General features: G+C 42.2%; 2 protein-coding genes across 4 annotated transcripts in view; one reads left to right on the top strand and one right to left on the bottom strand.

Moving 5' to 3' along the window:
* Nucleotides 1–637: 637 nt before the first annotated feature.
* Nucleotides 638–20485, bottom strand: gne (glucosamine (UDP-N-acetyl)-2-epimerase/N-acetylmannosamine kinase). Of its 3 annotated transcripts, XM_047333939.1 has the most exons (16): nucleotides 20397–20485; nucleotides 17451–17728; nucleotides 16178–16364; nucleotides 8446–8517; nucleotides 8016–8164; nucleotides 7582–7828; nucleotides 7264–7471; nucleotides 7015–7167; nucleotides 6060–6272; nucleotides 5817–5904; nucleotides 4824–5034; nucleotides 4442–4571; nucleotides 3942–4163; nucleotides 2794–2976; nucleotides 2234–2350; nucleotides 638–1968 (listed from the first exon to the last, which is right to left on the bottom strand). In XM_047333939.1, the coding sequence occupies exons 4-16, from the start codon at nucleotides 8497–8499 to the stop codon at nucleotides 1733–1735; spliced, it is 2211 nt and encodes a 736-aa protein (XP_047189895.1). In that variant the 5' UTR covers nucleotides 8500–8517; nucleotides 16178–16364; nucleotides 17451–17728; nucleotides 20397–20485; the 3' UTR covers nucleotides 638–1732. The 3 variants fall into 3 exon arrangements, with proteins under 3 accessions (XP_047189895.1, XP_047189894.1, XP_035493183.1); XM_047333938.1 differs by lacking the exon at nucleotides 20397–20485 and having other exon boundaries at nucleotides 17451–17746; XM_035637290.2 differs by lacking the exons at nucleotides 16178–16364; nucleotides 17451–17728; nucleotides 20397–20485 and adding an exon at nucleotides 12059–12229.
* The window catches only part of cplx2l (complexin 2, like), a 30325-nt gene continuing 24965 nt past the window's right edge, over nucleotides 15345–20704 (top strand). The window contains exon 1 of the mRNA XM_035637293.2: nucleotides 15345–16094. The gene's annotated coding sequence lies outside the window, so the exon portion shown is untranslated. The remainder of the gene's footprint in view (nucleotides 16095–20704) is intronic.

Here is a 20704-nt window from a genome sequence, read left to right as displayed (position 1 = left end):
TTGTAATACTATTTCTTTTACAATTGTTGCAATCCCAGATCAATATAAATCCCAGCAACAAAATAACAGACTCGTCTGATAATAGACTGACTTTAAAAGACAGCAGTATAGGAACTTTAGTGGAAGATCCAGATACTGTAAGTCTGTTTGAGCCCTAGTAACTTATATGGGATAAAGAGTGCAAACGCCAGTGTGGTTACAATGCATGAGCATGGTCCCAGTGCAAAAGTCATATTTTTTTGTGTAAATGGGACATAATGTTATGTGACGGGCTATTTTGCTCAGTTTAAATATTCATCCCACGTGCACTGAGAAATGTTGCAGGTACTGTAACAAAGGTAAATGTGCAATGGAAAAAAAGGATTTGTGAGAACAGCAGCTCAGTCAACTATTTTCCTCTATTGGACCCCAGAGACATATTACATAAAATCATGTTTTAACTGACACTTATTTGATCTTATTTAAAGTTTACACAAATATTCACAGGCTGCAAAGGGTTAAGTAAAAGATATGTGTTTTGAGGAGCAATGCATTGCACGTAATAACTGCATTTTTTCTGTGTAAATACAACTCAAAGACTGCATAAAATCCCCAAAGAGGGCAGACTGCAAAAACAATGTCTTGTATAGATCTGAAGCAGTATTGAAGTATTTATTTGGATGGACATGAACCAATTAAATTACATAGATATGTAACCAAACATCTTAAATTGAATGACATGTACAATACAGTTTGTAGTACTTGCTCATACAAACCACACAAACAGAGATAAAATATTACTTTGAAAGGCATGAAGAAAAGTTGCTTTAAATTCATTTAAAATCTTCATAAGGTCTGTGGTGATGTGATGTTTTGTAAAAAATTAAAATACAACTTCACCTGATTCAATTAAATGATTCACACTCACACCCTCATCAAAGTGTAGCAGCGGTAAGGCTAAAACAGTTGCTGCCTGAACATTTTATTAAAAGTAGCCAGTATAGCATTTATACTGATTTTATAATAATTATTTATTACATACTAACAATCTTTTGGCATCATTGTTTTTTGTCATCAGTACTTTAAATAATTTTCATCATAACAGAAAATGTAACTGGAAACTCACTCTTTCTCTTTCACTCAGGCATTCATAGCTACAGGAGCATGTTTCAGCGATGTATTTGGTCACATCTGAAACAAGCTTCGCCTATTTCTCAGCTGACGTATCCATGACAAACCACAAGTAGAGTGGGTAAGTCCTGTCCTGTGCAGGTCATCTTGGAATAGAGATGTCTTGGTAGTTTACTTTATAGCTGACATATTGTTTTAAAAAAAAAAAGGCCTTGGACTTCATTAAACCTTGCCTACATTAGGTACACATTACTGACAGAATTCTGGCCCCTGCAATGGACCCACTTCAAACATGAAGTATCTGTGCTACAATCTGGCAAACATCCGACCTGGCCAAGGCATGATTCTCACGGGCTTGAGAATATGTAATTTTGTGGACAACACAAGTAAAACAGCCACTAACTCATCAAGGTTATCAACAAGCAGGAAATAATAAAAGAATACAATTTTTTTTTGATTTGTCCTTAACACTGATATGATTCTTTTAACACTTTTCCACTCACTCTTCAAAATGTATCCTATATTCATATGCTTTTATCTTTATCTAAGCAATACAGGCCCTGGTTTCAGTCTTGCTGACCTCTTATTGGTAACGGTTGTAAGAAAATAACTACTACATCCTTCAATATGTTCTTCTGGTTGCATAGTCTAACACCATGCTAGCAGCTCCAAGTAAAGCAGGTTCCTCCAATTCTGATGTGACAACTTTGATGCTCTGGGCCGAGAAGAGGGCTCTCTCATTGATGACGTGCTGCACTGGGGTCTTGTAGTAAGAGGACAAGACTCCAGACAGAATCACTAGGGAGGGGTTCACTATGTGGAGGATGTTGACGATGCCCACGCCTAAAGCTGTGCAGGCTGGAAAGGGAGAGATGAAGACAGAGAAAAAATTGTTTATTAAAATAGTTTTAAGAGCAATTGTTATGACCAGTGACATGTGAATTCTTGAATACATTACACTGCACTGAACCCTACTGATACGAATGCAGTGACTCACTGTCCACGTTATGTTTGCAGTACTCGGTCACAGAAGAAAGGTTTGTTTGAACCCTCTAACAGTTCAATAACACTTTAATCTCTTCTAACTGAATCGTGTGTGTGTGTGCCTGGCTTGTGCTCTTACCCTTGTTCAGAACAGCGTCGGCTTTGGAATTCCCAAGTCTGGCTGCGTTGATGAGGTGGCCAGCAGTGACAGGCTCTGAAAGTTTCATATCCATCCCCTCCACCTTCAGCAGGTCCTCTGAGAGAGAAGCCAACACTCTAGTCAGATGTTATATCGCCTCTTGTATGTGAAATAAACTATATTTACCTAAGCAGCCTCAACCACTTTGCTTGGTTGTCATCATCCTTCTAGATTCCAACAACGTTTAGTCAAAAAAATACCTCCTCAACAAAATAATGTTAACACTGTTTATGCAGAAAAAAACAATTGGCCATGATCTACTGTGTTGTTTAAGTGTAGGGGTTTCTAGTTCAAGCAGTTCAGCACTTAGTGAGGGTCTGAACTCATACGCACAGGCCTATTTATTCTGTCTGTGATCTGTGGAAATTTGTGGTTGAACGAAACTTTAGGGTGTAAACACACCATGTGTATAAGACACACCTTTCTCAGCTCTCTGACTCTTGTGGGTGTAATCAAGCACATTCCAGGGAGATTCATATACACTGAAAACAAACACTTACCATCGTGCAGCCTCTTGGCCTCTCTCTGAAGGGCCATGCCAGACGCATAGGCCTCTATGCATCCACGGCTGCCACACGAACACTCTGGGCCTTCGAACGAAACCATGATGTGACCCAGCTCTGCAGCACAGAAGGTGCTGCCGTGGACCAGCTCACTGTGATGGATGATCCCTCCGCCAATTCCTACACAGAGAGTCCCGGTATTTACTACCTCAGAGTCAGACTGTCAGTGCAGTTAAGCACACGATGTAATGTATTCGAGGAAATTAGTACAACCAGCATCACACATTTACCAGAATGATAAAGGAATTCACAATTCCAATAGCAACTGAAAGGCACTGTAAAAAAATCATGTTATCTACAATGATAAGCAATGAAGAAGAGGACGTAGTGGGGATCTGTTCGACACGAAGCATAAATTATGTCCCAGTTATTAAATACATATATACACCAATAAACATATTCACAAAGCCATCACATCATATTTGCATTCTGTCAATGGTGTTTGCCTTTTTCTGCTCTTTATCTATTTGCACATCTTGTTCACACACACACACACACACACACTGACACCAAGTTTTAAAACTCTTCAAACTCCCGGCTTTAAACAGGTCTCTGCTCTTTCTGTCAGCCTGCTGCCAGTCGTAACAGATTAGTCCTCCCCAGCCAGCCTCCAAGCAGATGGCTTTACCTCTATTGTTTAGTCTGAGGTTAATGTTAGTCAGACACGCACGCACGCACGCACGCACGCACGCACGCACGCACGCACGCACGCACGCACACACGCACACACACACACACACACACACACACACACACACACACACACACTCACACTCACACACACTCACACTCACACAGCTCCTCTGAGTAATGTCTACAGAAGTTAATTGTTGCAGAGCACGTGTGAAAGCCGTCGCTGTCTTCTGCTCTTTGCCTCTCACTGAACAGAGTAGATGCAGATAGAGGTGGGTGTGTGTGTGTGTGTGTGTGTGTGTGTGTGTGTGTGTGTGTGTGTGTGTGTGTGTGTGTGTGTGTGTGTGTGTGTGTGCCAAATCTCTTTTATGGAAGAAGCTTTGGTTTGTCCAAAAAGTAGCTAGATTTGAAAAAAACATACCTAGATTATGAAACTTTTCCTGCCCCCTCACCTGTTCCTGTGATGATCGTCACAAAGTTCTCAACTCCTTTGCCATGGCCAAACTTCTTCTCGGCCAACGCAGCACAGTTGCCGTCGTTGTCGACCCAGACGGGGAGGTGCAGCGCGTCAGAGATGGGCGTTCTCAGGTTCACTGAGGTCCATTCTGGGATCAGCTTTGTTGAGTGCATGACCACACCTTCTTGTGGGTTTACACGTCCACCTGTGGACACTCCTAAGAAGTGGATGACACATTTTGACAGAATTATGAGACGGTAACTTTCTAAACCAACTGTTTAGCCAAGCTAAAAGCTAAGCGTTAGCATAAAACATGTTTAGTTTAAATTTTTTTTAACTTTATTGATCTCATTTCTGAGTCTTAATTAATTATAGCACAGGTAACATGCGGTGCTGTCACTAAATGTTAGCAATGACAAGGAGAAAAAAAAAAGAATGAAAATAGATAAATAAATACTGTGTGTATTTCAGTCTTGATATGATGAGTTTACATACCGACACCCAGTATTCTGCAGTTGAGGCCCACAGCGTCCCGTATGGCATCAGAACACATTTTCACTATGAGCTGCATCCTGGCCTCAAAGGTCTTTGGATTGGGCTGAGCATATTTCTTTACAATATTTCCCTGGACAGAGAGGGAGAGAATGAATGTGAAACACCAATATCGAAATGAGAAAGGAATGAGAAAATGGCTATAATGGATGGTTAATAATTGATAATTGAATCAGTATCTGTACACTGATTTAAAATTTAAAATGACTAAGTGAAACTAATATCTTCACGAGTAATTAACACCCACAGTCATGCTAAAGACATTAAAATGATAAAAAAAACTAATATACTGATTTGTCTCTCAGTAAGAGCCATCGCAGCCTACCATCATGCAGACGATCGCCACTCTGAGGTTGGTCCCTCCCAGGTCAACAGACAGAGCGCTCTGTGTCTCCAGGATGTGATCGATGTCTTGGGAGATGGAGTCTTTCACTGGGGGGAAACAGAAGGTCTTCTGGAGGGGCTTGTCCAGGTCAATGGAACGCAGAAACTTGAGAATACGTGGCACGGCGTTGCCATCGCCATAAATCTTAGAGCTAAGATTAAAGCAGAAATAAAATTTAAAGGCAAAACAAAAACATCTAGAAATGCACTCAGAGAGACACTAGACCTGAGAACATGTTTTTCATAATATCACTCACATGTTAAGTTGCTTATTATTACTGAACAAAATGTTCAAATATTTATTCATACAATCTGTAACTGAATCCAATTCAGATGTTAAAGTGTAATGTGTTTCCCATGCCTAAAACTTTGTACTGGACCTTTGATGGATTTGCAAAATTAAAAAAACAGTGCAGGTCTTGACCCCCAACCAATTTACCAACTTTTAAAAAAAACTGAAACTGCCCAAGTTATAGCTGTAATAGACAGACAGACGCCAGCAATTAAAAAATACGCCCCACCTGCTTCAGCGTAGCACAGGTGTAACCCCTACATTGTACACATTGAAAGAGGCACACCTGTGCTTCCCCATTCAGCAGAACCAGTTGAACAGTATATCCTCTCTACTCTGAACTGAGTGATTTAAGGTCATCATGAAGTCATGGAGGGCCAGGGTAAATAAAGTTAAACATAAAGTAAATGTATGTAAAGCCGTGACAGGAGTTGGATGAAAATTGAGACCAGGTTTACATTCATCTCATTATGACTCAGTCTTGATAATATCCAGAGGAAAAAAAGCTATAGATCGACTAAAAACAAAAATACGTCTAGGACAAGAAAAAAAGAGGATGTACAAGAGAAAACGCTTGAGGATAAAAAAAAAAGGACCCAGACAGAGACTTAGTGAGGCAGACAAGCAGGCCATTGGTCATACCAGGGGTATCTCTTTCCAAACTGCAGCTCCAGAGCGTGGTAGATCTTATTGTGAGTATCGGCGTCTCTGACGTGTAGAACATTTTCACCTGGCAGATGGGGGAATTTCATAAACACAGTTTTTAGGATTAACAGCATAATGCTTGCTTCAGATTGCTAATCTGTGGAAATCTATCCACCAGTATCTTTGTCCTTTAGCTGCAACAATCAGGTTCACAATAATCTTGGGTGTTGTCTTTCTCACCCGTCTCTCTGCCAGTTTGCCTCGTTCCCAGGTTAATGACAGGAGTACCGAAGGCCCCGGCCTCTCGCACTCCGCAGCTACTGTTTCCGATCATGCAGCCGGCGTGGCAGACCAGCTGGATGAACTGCTCAAAGGGAATGTGCTTCACAGCTCGAAAGTTGGGGTGCTGCTCGATGCCCTTTTTCCGCATCACACGCACCATCTCCTTACTACCTGTTAATAGGTATAGGCATACATACTTTTTAACTCAATTACAAAATGCCTTGAAGTAACCCTAATGATCCTATTTCTACTTTGGCTACATCCACATTACTATGTTTTTGATTTAAAACGCATCATTGCTGTTAGGCTTACACCTGCCGTCCACTCTACTCTGGAGTGTTCGGGCGTCTAAAACTGAGAAGTTTGGAGACACTACTGGACCCTCTCTAGTTTGAAAACCCCGGGACTGCATTGTAGTATTGACAGGCAAAAAGGGGATGTTTGGAAACGATGACGCAGTCACCCGCATTGCTTCCTGATTGGTTCTTATCAGTCACAACTTGACTTCTAGTAGTGAAGGCAAAACGCTGTAAATACATACTTTCAATACTAGCTCCACCTTGTCGTTGGTCCAAGGGGAGAAATCCTGCTCTTATTTTTCACCATAGTTGTTTATCGTTCGTAGTATTTTCTGTTACCTAGCAACCATCTGCAGAGTAGAGAAACTACTTCCTGTTAAGGCCGGCACACGCATGCTCAGTGTACTTGATAGTCATGTGATATACGCTTCATGTGTGTCAGAATGGACGGGGATTAACACGGATACAGAGCTAAAACGCTCGTCTGGACAAAGATTGTTTCAGTTTTGAAACAAAGACATTGTATTATAGATGTAGCCTTTGACAAAACACTCACATAAAGAAGAAGAAAAAAAAGTGTAAAAACAAGTAGGAGACTAGTAGGTGAAGCTAACCGGCATCGATGTTAGGAAAGAGGATGAGGGTTTTCTTGTTGAAGGAGAGTAGGGCATCCAGCATCAGTCCATAGATCTTAATTGAGTGCCTAATGTCTGTGGTGACCGGATGCTGCAAAGCCACAATATAGTCATTCTTCTGCACCTTGTCACCTGCAATATGAACACACCACATTTCACATACAAGCACACACAGACACACTAATGTTTCACAATGTACTTCTGTCTAATGACTGTATCCATGCATACCCAGCCAGCTCTTGATAATATCCATGTAGTCCTCTCGGTGTTGAGGCGACAGCAGCTTATCATATGACGGGCAGCCAGCCAGCAAGATGCGCGAGTGGTCCTCACACATGGCGATGAGGTACTGCTCTGCCCTGGGTGTGCAGCAGGCGTGGTAATGGGCCAGTTTGCTTATGGCGTGGCGGATTGAGTCATCAATCGTACCACTTACCTGAGAAAAGAACCACGACCATGTTGGTAAAAGTTGAAAATTGACCATATTATCACAATAGGACTTTTCTGTTCTAAAGCAGATGCTGCTCAACGGAGAAGACTCCTCACCTCTCCTCCCTCCACGTGAAGTATCCTAATGTTCATCAGCGCAGCAGCAGTTGCCAGGGCAAGTGCATCAAAACGGTCCCCGTGGATGACCAGGATGTCAGGGCGAAGCCTCTGTAGGACATCAGGGAGTTTGACCAGTGCCAGCCCAACGCTCTCCACCATGGCCGCCTCGTCCTCTCCTCTCACAATGGTGTGGAGTTTGGAGCCGATGTCGAAGTCATCCTGCTCAATCATACGAAAAGTGTTCCTGCAAGTGTGGTAGGTAGGAAAATAACAAGACAAATGAAAGGAAAAACAATCAGTTAGATCTAAACCCATCTGAACATCTGTTGGACTGTTCACAACTGCTGCACTGTAATTTATACACAACTTCATTGTTTTAGTACGACTGCAACAAGCTTTTTAAAGGTTGCTGCTGTGTCAGTAGTTCTTACCCATAGTCATCGATGAGATGTGAACCAAGCACCATGACTTCCAGATCAAACTCGTCAGGGTGGGATTTGATGCCAAACATGATGGGGGCCAGCTTGGAGTAGTCCGCCCTGTTGCATGTTGCCACACACACTCTCAGCCTCCTCTTATACTGCAGTCAAGGGAGGGGACACCAACAAAAGCATCAAGGGACCAATTAATTTGAGTTGATTGGATTTTTACAACACAGAAAAATAATTCCCATTCTCCACTAGAGTCCTGATAAAAATGACAAAAAATGATTATTCCACTACCTGAAGTCTGCAGGATTATTTAAATCTCCACACATCACTGTACTTCAGTTACAGAAAAAGTCCTATTGTGTGTATTTCTGCCTCTTAGACACTAGAGAATTCTCATTAAACTGATTTTTCATGTGAAGACGAGACACACCTGATTCTGCTCCGCCACTTTGTCTCTCTCCATCCTGTCTCTGCCCCTTTGCATTCTCCAATAGTAGAGCTCCTGGAAAACAAAGACAGAAGAGAGACTAAGATCCAGTAGAGAGATTGTAAAGCATAATGTGATCCATTATTTCACATTCAGAACCCACCCTCAGGTCATACTCACTTGGGCCTTCCAAATATTCAGACGCTGAAGCATGAAAACACAACAAAACTACGCTAAGATGTTTTGTATTTTTACAAAACACTGGACATACACAATGAACACATTTTTCCAGAGATGACAAATGTTTTACGTGGCAAGGCAAAGGTCATACGGGTCATAATAGGGTCTGGCCACATGACGGAAGAAAATTGGTAGGGAGGGAGTATAAAATAATAAATAGCAAATTGATAAATATTCCTGTAAATGTGTCAGAGTATGTAAACTAATTAATAAAATGCCAATGTCTTTCTATTTTATAAAACAAGGAAGATGATGTCACTCAATACAAATTAAGTGTTCAATGAAATTAATTTAAGAAATAGCTACAAGCCAACAATTTCTCTGTCTTCCGACTGGATAGTTGCAAAACGTGGGTTCAGCTGAAGCTTTGCGCGTTCCCACATCACACATCTCAGCCGGCAGGCTTAATCGTACACATATAGTATATTAGTAGACGCCACATTGGCCACTAGATCATATGACAACATCGCCCCCATGTTGTAGCAAGCAAGACTGACCTGGAAACACATGCAAGTTAAGATGTTTGCTTTGGGATGTTTTGATTTTTTTTTTTCAGTATTATATTCAGTATAATGAGCTTTGTTCTGACCTGGAGCATGAGAAAAATAAAGTGAGGGGGACATTGACAGAATAATATGTTTGCACAATAAAAACGTTCAGCATATCCCATGTATTCCATCTCCACAAGTATTAACCAAGGAGATAGAGTCAAAACTATGTTTAAAGGGGTAGAAAGAGATTTTAAAGCAATGCACCTTTTTTAACTGTGCATTGGCACAGTGATAGTGGCTCCATTCATTCAGAAGTGAATCCCCTTTTCACAAGTACATGCTGCCATCTGCTTTATTGCACTTGCAGAGCTACTTCACAACTTATTTTTACTGTAATCCAGTGTGGTAAATCACAGGGACCTCAAATTCCTGAGTGGATTGACTGGTTGGAATTAGAGGGGAGAAAAACTTAACTCTGAGGTTTGATTTCCCTCCTCTGCACTTCTGGGAATAAGCGATGAACTGAGAGGTCAATGACATGAGAATGAACAAACAAGGATTTAAGAAAAATGAAAAACAGGGGTTCCACTGTGGCACAAATATTAAATTCCATAATGTTTTGCATTCCTAATAATCCTTTAGACTGGTGTGAGGAGACTGTATAGTAAAGGAAGAATCAATACCCGCTGAGTATGGAATCTTTGTCCTGCTAGAATGGAATCAAACTGAGCCGCCCACGCAGCAGTAAAAACAAAGATCAAGAGGTCAGGTACAACTCGGAAAGACAGAAAAAACAAATAAAGGGCTGTTTATCAACTGGACACTGTCGAGCTATTTACCAAAGGACATTTCAACTAACACAAACATATTTTCAAGGACAGTTTGCAATATCGTGTGGGTTCAGCTGCACAGAGCTGCCATACGGTTACAATTCCAGTATTTTAACGCCACATATTTCATTTCATCCATGATGTCATTTGTACAGAAGAGTTATAGGGTCATGGCATGAGAATAAAAAATGAGAGACAGAAGATTTATTTTTCCTTTTGCATTTCGAGAATAAAGTGGAAATGTCGAGAATATAGTCATAAAGAATTTCCTTGTTACCAAAACTGACTCTTGAAAACAATTTAACCAATTCATCAACAAAGTATTTTGTAGAGGAAGCCATGTGCCCTAACCTTGGGCGTTTGAAAGATTCTTTGACTTAAATCTAGAAATTTCAAGTTTATTCTCGACGTTTTGCCTTTGGTCTCGATATGCAAAATTGGAAAGAAAATCTCATCTGATTTAGTTCATCTTTTTATCATCTATTTCAACTGCAATATGGCCTTCACACACTTGGAGATAAACATGTGGCTTATCTCCAAGATAAAGATGACATTAAAATACATTTTTACTTTCAGACATGCAAACTACATGGGCTGTGTCTCTGCGACTTAAGACGTTACAAATGGAAATTCAATAGGGCAAAAAATTAATTCATTATCAAATAATAGTATAAAATGCTTCCCTGCAAATGCCAAATACTTTGTGACATATAAGTAACTGAACATTATATACAGCTTCAGTTCAAATAACAAACATCACCGAATCAGGTTCGGGTCAGTGAGGGTCAATTACAATATTGTGATCGGCCAGTGGTTACGGTCCCAGCTTCGGAATGCCATTGTTTTCTTTTAAAGAACGACATCAATACATTTGACACTTTTTTGTCAATTTCAGCGAATATTTCCACACGGTCCGCTAAGTCTCAGTTCTGTGCGCGGATTGTCGGCGCAGCCCCAGCTCTCTAGATTGAAAACAACTAAAATGGTGCCGCGCAGTATGTACACATCACTCCCCGACACCTTAAGAGACGTGCTAGCTTCGACTCATGTGGTTTTGGCCTAGTGGTAAGCTTCTGACTCCAATACCCGAGGATGCGGGTTCCAGCCCTGATCAGCGGAGTTAAATTTTTTTTTTTTTACAACAAGCAATCTTTCTCCAAAATCGCGTTAAGGAGCGACATTATCTTTCTATTTATGGATGAGGTTGACATTGACCAGCAGACAGAAAAAAACTCAACAAATGCAGAATGTAACCGGCGCAGCTAGCAAGCTATCACTGGTACACCGCGTGTGGCACACCATTCTGAATTCATTTACTTTAAGTTCATGGAGCAGATGCTTGTGGGTTGTTTTTTTTTAACCGAAGCTGAAATTTAATTTAAAGTCTACTCCCACCAGACTCTCATTGATGCATCTTCGAGGAAATGTAGTTCCTTTTTTTTTGGTAGTGGTCACACAATTTTGTGTTCATCATCTATGTGGAATGTTAATGTTTTTGATAAATCTTCCTCATCATCCCCTTCGTTTTGCTATTCAGACAAATTCAGAAAGGAGTTAGGGGAAGGGGCCAGGACCGTATTTGGACAGCCTCTTTTTAAACACGAGTTCAAATGAACATAGGCCTTAGACCAGACCTTAGAGAGATGTAGCATCACAGTGTGGATGTCCATCATATCTGTGTGACGTTATCAAAAATACATTACGACCGATTCTTTACTCCTGTGCCTTTCTTTAACGTCCATGTGTCAGGTCACACGCACACATACACCGAACCCTCTTGGACTTAATCCTGTGTTCTACACTGAATCTCATTCACCTCACCGTGGCTTCTACTCAAGCATCACAAGACAGCATCAGCAGCCGGCATAATAGTATGGGGGTAGGTACGCATGCAGAGAGCAAAGGCAGGGACACACAGCAATAGAGGCAGAGATACTGAACATACAGAGTAAAAGAGAGGAAACAGCAATGAGAAAGAAAAAGAAGGATAAGAAAATAAAGACAGATAATATGACAATGTGAGGGAAGAGGGGGAAAAAAGACCATCTGACTCACATGAGGGTCTGTAGACAAAAAACCCTGATGCGTTTCCATCCCACACTTCAGTGGATCCCCTTAGCTCCTTTTCCAATCCTTTTTTTTGTATTCTCTCTTTAGCCTAGCCGCATTAGTCAACAAAGGGAGGACATGTATGACCATCAAGCGGAACAGAAAGGAGGGAGGAAGAGAGAGAGAGGCTGGGTGACACGGACATTTAGCCAGGAGGGGGGAGGAGCTGTGCGAGATCGGGGATGGGCTGTTTAGCTAAAAGCCTGTGGTTGGCTGAGCAGACGGGAGAAAGAGCATGTGGCATCCTGCCAAACATGCAGCAGAGGAGTCTCGGCAGTAGCTTCACAATCCTATACAGCCCTCACATATCAATGACTACTTCTATCAAACAAGAAAACAATATGCTTCACATTAAATCTGCTGAGATTCAGAAAATAATTAGGAAAGATTCCCTGTAGTGATCCTTGGCTGAAAAGCTCTTTCCTCTGCCCCACCAGAAATTCAGTGTTAGATGAGAACCACAACGCTTTTTTTCATATCTATGTGAGGGAATACATCAATGGATTTAGTTACAGAAGAAAACAATAAATATTCATATTGATTAACTAGAATTAGAGAACTGTGAGGAATAAGAAAAATACCACAGTTTAGGTTGTGATGGCAACGCGAGAGCAACGTGGCACACATTGTCAAAGTGAAGGTTTGCTTTGTACCCAGATCTGTTGAAACTCACTCGGCACACACACATCCTTTGTAGCACAACATCCGTGTCTCCATTGAGTGTTTCAGATGTCACAGAAAGTACCTGCAGTCTGCATGCTTTCACTTCATCACTCAGACTCCCTGGTGAAAATCTTTTTAATTTCCTTCCTTGATCACATAGTTGTGATCAGGTCAAATTTTTTTTCTCAAATCCATAAAAAACGAACCTCATGCAGCCTATCCTGAATCGACCAGGTCCGAGTCACATGAACGTTCATTAAATCCCTTTTCACTAGTGTTCTCTGTTTATTTAATAAGTCCAGGGACCTTCAGGCTTCGATTTACTTCATTCATTTACAGAGTTCAAGCAAAAAATTCAACCATAAAGGCCTTAAAAGCATGAGGACTGTTTTCATGTCTGGAGGGTGATGTCTGAGTGCTGCCCTGAAGGCAGGACGTTGTGAGTCAAAGAAAGAAGAAACGCTGAAGTAATTAGCATGCAGCTTTCTCAGGAGTGCCCCTGTCTGGGTTGTTTGTTGTTTTAATGTGTTCGATTGTTGTACATGCATTTACCTGTAAATTCGTAAATTCCTTTGATAGTCTCTAATTCTATGAATAGTTGATCAACAGAAAATTGTCACAATTTTAATAACCCTTACCCTACATTTACCGACAGTAAATTGAATATATTTAGGTCTGATTGGTCTGAAAAGCGTAGCAATGGACTTTGGGAAACAAAAAATGAAAGTATAACCCTAGTCCTATTAATCCTAACTATTAATGGACAGTGGAGATTGCTTAGTCGACTGGATATGATTGGATATGAAAGAGATTGTTAGCAGCTATCCTGTAAGGTTGACATGAGGGCCTGACAATGTGGGTAAACAAAATGTGGCACAAACTAACCACAGTGTGTTGACACAGTTGTGACATCCTGGTTCACAACAGACACAGATAATACCACATAAAACTAAACAAACCTCTGATCTCGCAGCTTTGGATCAATGAGTAAACGGGCAAACAAAGCAACCGCCCCTGACGTGTGCGCTCCATCCACCTCTTCACAGAATTACCTCAAAATTAGATCAAACGTAATCCATGGCATATAACAACGCTATAACCAGGAAAGGATTTTGGAATCTGAATAAGAATTGGCTGCTCCATACAAATATTTGACCATTGGTTTTCTCTTCTTTTCAAACAGAGCAATGCTTTATGGAAACTGTAGTGGAATGAATTCACCCCAGAAAGCAGCATGAAGGTGAGGAGCACTCAGTCTGCAGCTCCCTCTGGAGACCAAAAATGTCCTCAGAAGTAGCTGCCACCATTGACAGACCGGTATCTGAGGACTGTGGGTCATGTGAGGTGCAAGTACAAAGCTCTCAACATGTGATTAGACTTTTTCTTTATTTTCAGCAGGCTACCACTACCACTGACTATTCTAATGCTGCCTTTAAGAGCATCTCTTAAAAAGCTGTCTGATGAGCTGCTCTCAGACGTGCACTGAAGTCTGTACATTGTCCTGAACTTTTCCAGGGGGGCGGTATGTGAGAACGCAAACGTCAACAGATGTTGCTTTCTTTCCGCACATTCTCTGGAATTTTTCCTGCCAGCCCTCCGGCCAAAAGGACAGAAAATATGTCCGCGCGAGCCCACGTGAGAATGCAGCGGGGAACTCTCCGGGAAGACAACTCACTCAGACCAGGAAGGAGAATCACATCGGCCCAGTTCTCAAAATCTTTTCAATGGCTCTCTTGTGTGCTACTTCAATATGCATAGTCTGCACCTCTCAGACAGTCTGGGACAGGTCTGTGACTGTCCAGAGTCCTACAATGAACACAGAGCAGCAGCAGCAGCACACTGTTGTAATGCAGCACATATCTGGGACTCACGGAATCTCAGGGAAAACCCGGCGATGTTCTGCAGCTCTCTGTGCTTTTTGACACATTCGTTTTGCATTGTATTTTGCATGTTCTGCAAATCAAATCCAAGACTACTGCTTCATAATATGATCTTTGACCTAGGCCTGTCACGATAACTACTTTTTTGTTGCACAATATATATATTGTCCCAGAAATTATTACGATAGACAATATTACCGTCATTTTAAGACCATTTTTGATACTGAACCATGTGAGCTTGCAGTAGAGGTCTAATGGTCCGTGCACGTCCTAAACGATTTGTGCTGCTGCTGAGAAGAAATGTTATACAAAGTTTTAGTTGATTGCCGTTGAGGCCTCAAACAAGCAATTTGAAGACACTGTGCCTTTAGAAATATACATTTCATGGACCAAAAACAGTAATTGATTACGACGAGAACTGATGTCATGTCAACAAACAAGCGTGTAGATAGACATAGTGGCTATTATTGAGGTCAATTAAAATGATTGAGTTCATATTCATGTAAAGTACTTATCGTGACAGGCCTACGCTTACCTTGGAGTTAAGTGCCAACCACTTCTTTTCCTCACACTTCACTCTTATCTGTGATAAGAGGCCTCGGGTTGAGATAACACTCATCAGCATCATAAAGAAGAGAGAGAGAGAGAGAGAGACGCCTCAAGGTGTTACAGCTGAGGCGGCGGATGAAGATGTGTCCCATCACTATTGGTGACATCGGATGACCTTCACGACGGAAGCAGACATTTTGCACATCTCTCTTGTTTGACGGCGATGAACCACCCGGGAGTTCTCCCCTGCACCATCACGTCGCCTAGCAACCGGCCCCGCGCTGGATTACACTGGATTACCTGACGGGCGAGGCGGATGTGCACGCGCACTGCACAGTAACTGTGTGATTTGCACTTGTGTGGAGTAAACACATCGGTGGGAGGTGATGCTAAGGGCGGGGTTCTTTTCCAGATGCCGGGTGAACCAGTGATGACAACACCACATTCACACACAAAAAAAAGTTTAGCAACCGGAGAGTGAGCTAGCTGCAACTCAATACGTCCAATGTTCCTCCTCGGTCGCTCGCTGCGACACAAGCGCGACCTTTACTGCAGGGGGACACGTTTCGATTCCGGTTTGCTCTGAGCGATGTACAGCACGGTTGCTCTTTTCTCTTCTTCTGTCTTAACTTTGGTACCTTTTCCGTACGGCAAGCGGGTGGCCCTCGAGGCGCACACGCGAAGGGCTGCCCGGAGTTCAACGAAGCTCTGGCTTTAGCAAAGGAAGCAGCTCATCCCCGCTATGAGCGGACAAGGGAGCGGGAGGACGAGCCGCCGCTAACACCGTTAAATCAACAGACACGCCGCGTTTCACCGCGGAGACTTTGGGGACACGTTGCAGCGGAGGGAAGTTAGCCGGGGCTAGCCGGTGAATCCCACCTAAAAGTCAAGTAAGCGCAAGTTCTCAGTGTCTCCCTCTCTCTCTCTCTCTGGAGTTATGATTCTCTATCATTTTACATGGAATCACACTCACCTTGGATTATCCGGAGAGGCTGTGCTCTACGCTTGAAAGCATCGGTGGCCACACGCACTTCTTTCTCTTCTTTCTTCGGGGGTTAACGAGTCAACACTGTGGGCATCCGAGCCCTCTCCCACTGGGCAGAGCGGCGTCAATCACTAGGGGGACCGCGAGGGCAACACCGGATGTGCATGCTTTGACCCTTCAAAATAAAACCAACACGTTGCCTAGCAAACAACAACAATTATGAGACAGCATATTTTCATTTCTTATATTTGTAAAGTTGTGTGGTTATAGTATCTGCATTGTGCGCCGGATACTTTGCTGCTGTAAAATCTACCTAAAACTTTATTTTCAATAGCATTTATCTAAACAAGTTTACAAAGGGATTTACAACATACATTGCTCAATATATATATATATATATATATATATATATATATATATATATATATATATATATATATATATATATATATATATATATATATATTCTTACATAACATCACAGGCTAAATAGGCTATGGATGAGAAAACTGGATAAGCAAATCTTAGCACCTTTCAAGAGCAGTGAAGTAATAAAGTGCTTCTCAAAACAAAGATACATACACACAAGGTATAGTTAAAAACAGAGACAGTTCAAAGGCACTCTCTCATGAGCTTTAAACCTAACAGCAAAAAAGTGTTTGTAAATCATGCTCTTAATTTTTGGACTAATAGCCGGAAGCAGCATTGCTTTATCTTGGCAAACGTTATGGTCAACTACGTGAGGAAACCTGGCAACAACGCAGAATGTGCCGAATACAACGGAAATGCGCATAATAATGTAGTTAATGTCAAAGAGGAAACAAATGACACATCAGTCTTTTTATACATTTGCGCAGGACATCTAAATATTTATGTAATGTTAACCAATATTGACAGATTTTAATTGAGACTAAAATATTACTTTATGCAAAACTTCATGTTCTCAATTTTTTTAGGTGACATAAATTATAAGATGTGTTTTTACAAGGTACATTATCCAGTAGTGGATACCCCATTCCACTGGGTAGCGCTGCAGGTGGTCTACTTCAGTGTAGGACCAATCAAGTAGTGCAGTGAGAGCTCTGATTGACACGAAGGTCGAGTAAAATATGTTGGTGGTGTTGTTTTTAATCAAAAGATGTGCTTTATAGTTCGTAAATACATGTATTGGAATATGAACCATGTAAATTGGATGCATTGTGTCTGAAAACAGCAGATTTTTACTGATGTGACCTTGAAGAATAGATATTAAAACACCCACTCGGGTATGACCTCCACTGAGAAAAATGGTGTTTCACGGCAGCATCAGTGTAGAGCAGTGTAACCACGCAGCAGTGCAGGAAGTGGCAGCGTTTCATCTCAACTGCAGCCCCCTATGATGCCTGCTGCTATTTTATAACTGTGCTGCATTGCAGGGCTATTTCCCCCCACAACCAGGGCTGAGGTTGCATAAGAACTGACGGCGTCATGGTGGTTTGGAGGAGTCCTGAGAGGCAGCTGGGTGGAGGAGGGTTAGGGACTATGGAGGAGGAGATCTGCCTGAAGAAAAGAAGAAAAAAATAAGTTAAGAGTGAATGGAAAAGTTTTTAAAAGGGTCTACGACCAAAAAAGAGAGTGAAAAGGAGAAAGAAAGACGGAAAGAGAGAGGAGCAGATAGCACAGTGTTGACAAATCGATTTGTGTGTGTGTGTGGGTGGAAGTTGAACATTGATGGGGTAAGGGGAGGAGGTGAGTCACAGTGAAGGAGAGAGACAGAGAGAGAGAGAAAGAGAGAGAGAGAGAGAGTGTGTGTGTGTGTGTGTGTGTGTGTGAGAGAGAGAGAGAGAGAGAAAGAGAGAGACGCAGTAGGACGTGCACAGAGACTGAAATGCACTCTTTATCTCCCCCTCTGCTCTCCTCCTTCCACTCAATCCTGAGATATCACACTACTATTTATTACTCTGTGTGTGTGTGTGTGTGTGTGTGTGTGTGTGTGTGTGTGTGTGTGTGTGTGTGTGTGGATTGGAGGGGCTCTCTCGGCCGGGGCAGTGCAGTGGGGTGTGTGCCATATCTTTTGACAGTGACATTGCACTGCGGGACGACCGGCTGCTGTGTCTGCTCAGATGCTCGACACTCCGCATCCTTTTAGCCACCATGACACACCTGTTATTATTCAGTCTTATTTTTGTATGCAACAAGCTATATTTTAAGTATGAGCTATGGTGAGAATTATTTAGTTCTATCTATTAACTCAATGAACCCTAACCCATGGTACTGCACATTACTGTTAGGGTTGAAACCCAGACTGCTGATGCCAGACCCAGGGGGAGATTTACAAGTTTTGACGTAATGTCTGGGAAAGGGGTTGAGGCGCTGAGTAGGCAGGTGGGGATCGGCAGAGGTGTCGAGCCCGAGTTGCAGGCTTGGTCCGGCAGGCTGAGGGTTTCTGAGGCAGAGAGAGAACAATAGCTGGAGAGCGTCAGGCAACATTTATCATTGCAGGCGAAACATTCTGGCGCTGAATAGTCAAAGAGTCACAGGCTTTTAAGCAGACGATGAGCTGATCAGGAACAGGCCCAGTCTGGTCCCTGGAGAGGAAACCACACCCACTGCCACACACACACACACGCACACACGCACACACGCACGCGCACACACGCACGCACACACACGCACGCACACACACACACACCTACACACACACACACACGCGCACACACACACACCATCAGGGAGGAGACACTCCAAAACACAGATCAGTAAAAAAAGAGTCACAGCGGAGCCATGACACAGTACATCCTTACTGTATCTGTTTATATTAATTCTCAGATGTTTTATTTCAATTCCATAAAGATTTTGGCATGTGACATGTTACTGTAATTTACTGTGTAAATTGACTGCTCTTATCAAATCAATATTGATAAAAATAAAACCCCCTATCTCACTCGTTGCCCCGTTCTTGATTGTGTTGTGTTGTACTCAGCTTCGTAGCTTATTCCTAAATCCTTATTCCCACACAAATGTGAAACTGCTAAATCCCCCCCTGTTGAGGTGCTCTGTGAAACTGTGCCACGTAGTGTACGAGAATGAAGCATGGCCCTCCCGTCCACTGGCATGCACAGGAGTCAGTTTCACAGCAAACTGTGGGGGCACAGAAGAGGAACTGATCCATTTTGATGCGCTAAAAGAGAAACGCTGCACCGAGTGGGCTCCACGCCACCACACTCAGGGCGTCTGGTTTTTTTCTTCCTGGTGGTTAATCATTAATTTGGCAAATGGACCAAATCCAACCAGACTTTGGAAAATATAAAACACCTAAAAACAGTCAAACATTGATGACAATTTCTAAAAACACCTTGAATACACGATTCATCTATGATGGAAAAAAATATATGAATCAACTGGAAGATTCCATGTCAATGTTGGAGAATTTTTTTTTTTTTTATCAAAAAAACGTTAAAATGTGTGAATGTGGGCATTTGACTGTTTCATATACTGCATCAAATTACAAAGATTTTACAAAACAATTGAACATTGAGAAAAGAAATTAAAATAAAAGAGGGAGGAAAAATGTGTGACACACACTCACTGAGCTCCGGATCAAGAATCCACAACGTGCATGTGACTGTCACGTGATTTGACCAGAAGCAGAACGAGATGCTGCCACTCAGGTCGTACTTCATTTCTGCGTGTTCACTGAGGGACGATTGAGTGAACGAGTTCATTTCCTCTCAGTGTGATAAAACTCTGAACTCTGAAAATATCAGCTTATCGAGGGATTGTTGCTCAATGAACTTGAAACTACTACATCACTACACTACTACAATGATAAAAACACAATATCAATATCAATATTATCCCAAGTAGGTAGCTGCAAGGCACCTCTTACACACATCTCTCTTACATCCAAGTAGGCACACACTCACACACACACACACACACACACACGCACACGCACACGCGCACACAAGCACACACACACACACACACTCACACCTAAATGTTGCAGCAGGCCAAAGAATTCCCCAGTGGTGTGCTTAGTTTAGTTTAGTTTAGTTTTTACCAGCCAGGTTCAGCTTATTACCACAGTTGTGAGAGATAACGGACAGGATTTCCCCCTGTCTGAAGCTGAGCAACTAAAGCAGCAAAAAAAACACAGGAGATAAAGAAAATCCTATCCAGACACACAGATTATCAATTGTTACTGCTCTGCACCGCTTTATCTCACCTGCTTTTAATGTACTGTCCCATCTCTCTTTCTTTGGCCGCCACTTGGTCGCCACTTTTTTCTCTCGCCACACAATCCGGCTGCATCCCTGATAAGGAGATAATGAAAGGGGGGAGACTCACTGAAAACAACTGCCAATAGGAAGCTGGCACAGTCCTTTTCACAGCCTCTCTTTTTCAAAGGAGGATTGGCCACTTTGTTTCTGCCTCAGCTGCTCATTCACGTTGGCGAACACGAGGAGGTGCAGTCACGTCGCGCTGGCTGACTTTCAGCGATGCTACATTTCCAGATGATGATGGGACAGTGTG

This window comes from Scophthalmus maximus, chromosome 8, assembly GCF_022379125.1.
Source record: "Scophthalmus maximus strain ysfricsl-2021 chromosome 8, ASM2237912v1, whole genome shotgun sequence".
In the NCBI taxonomy this organism is placed as follows: domain Eukaryota; kingdom Metazoa; phylum Chordata; class Actinopteri; order Pleuronectiformes; family Scophthalmidae; genus Scophthalmus; species Scophthalmus maximus.
The sequence above is the reverse complement of the archived record's forward strand: the minus strand, read 5'-3'. Positions and strand labels throughout refer to the sequence as shown.

Bases quoted from the DNA above. Each gene is read 5' to 3' on its own strand.
- gne (XM_035637290.2), bottom strand. From the start codon at position 12,097: ATGGAAACGCATCAGGGTTTTTTGTCTACAGACCCTCAT. The intron at 8,165-8,445 runs GTGTGTCTCGTC...CCTTGACTGCAG, and splicing joins AAGTGGCGGAGCAGAATCAG to TATAAGAGGAGGCTGAGAGT. The intron at 2,977-3,941 runs GTGAGGGGGCAG...CTCTCTGTGTAG, and splicing joins GACGATCATCACAGGAACAG to GAATTGGCGGAGGGATCATC.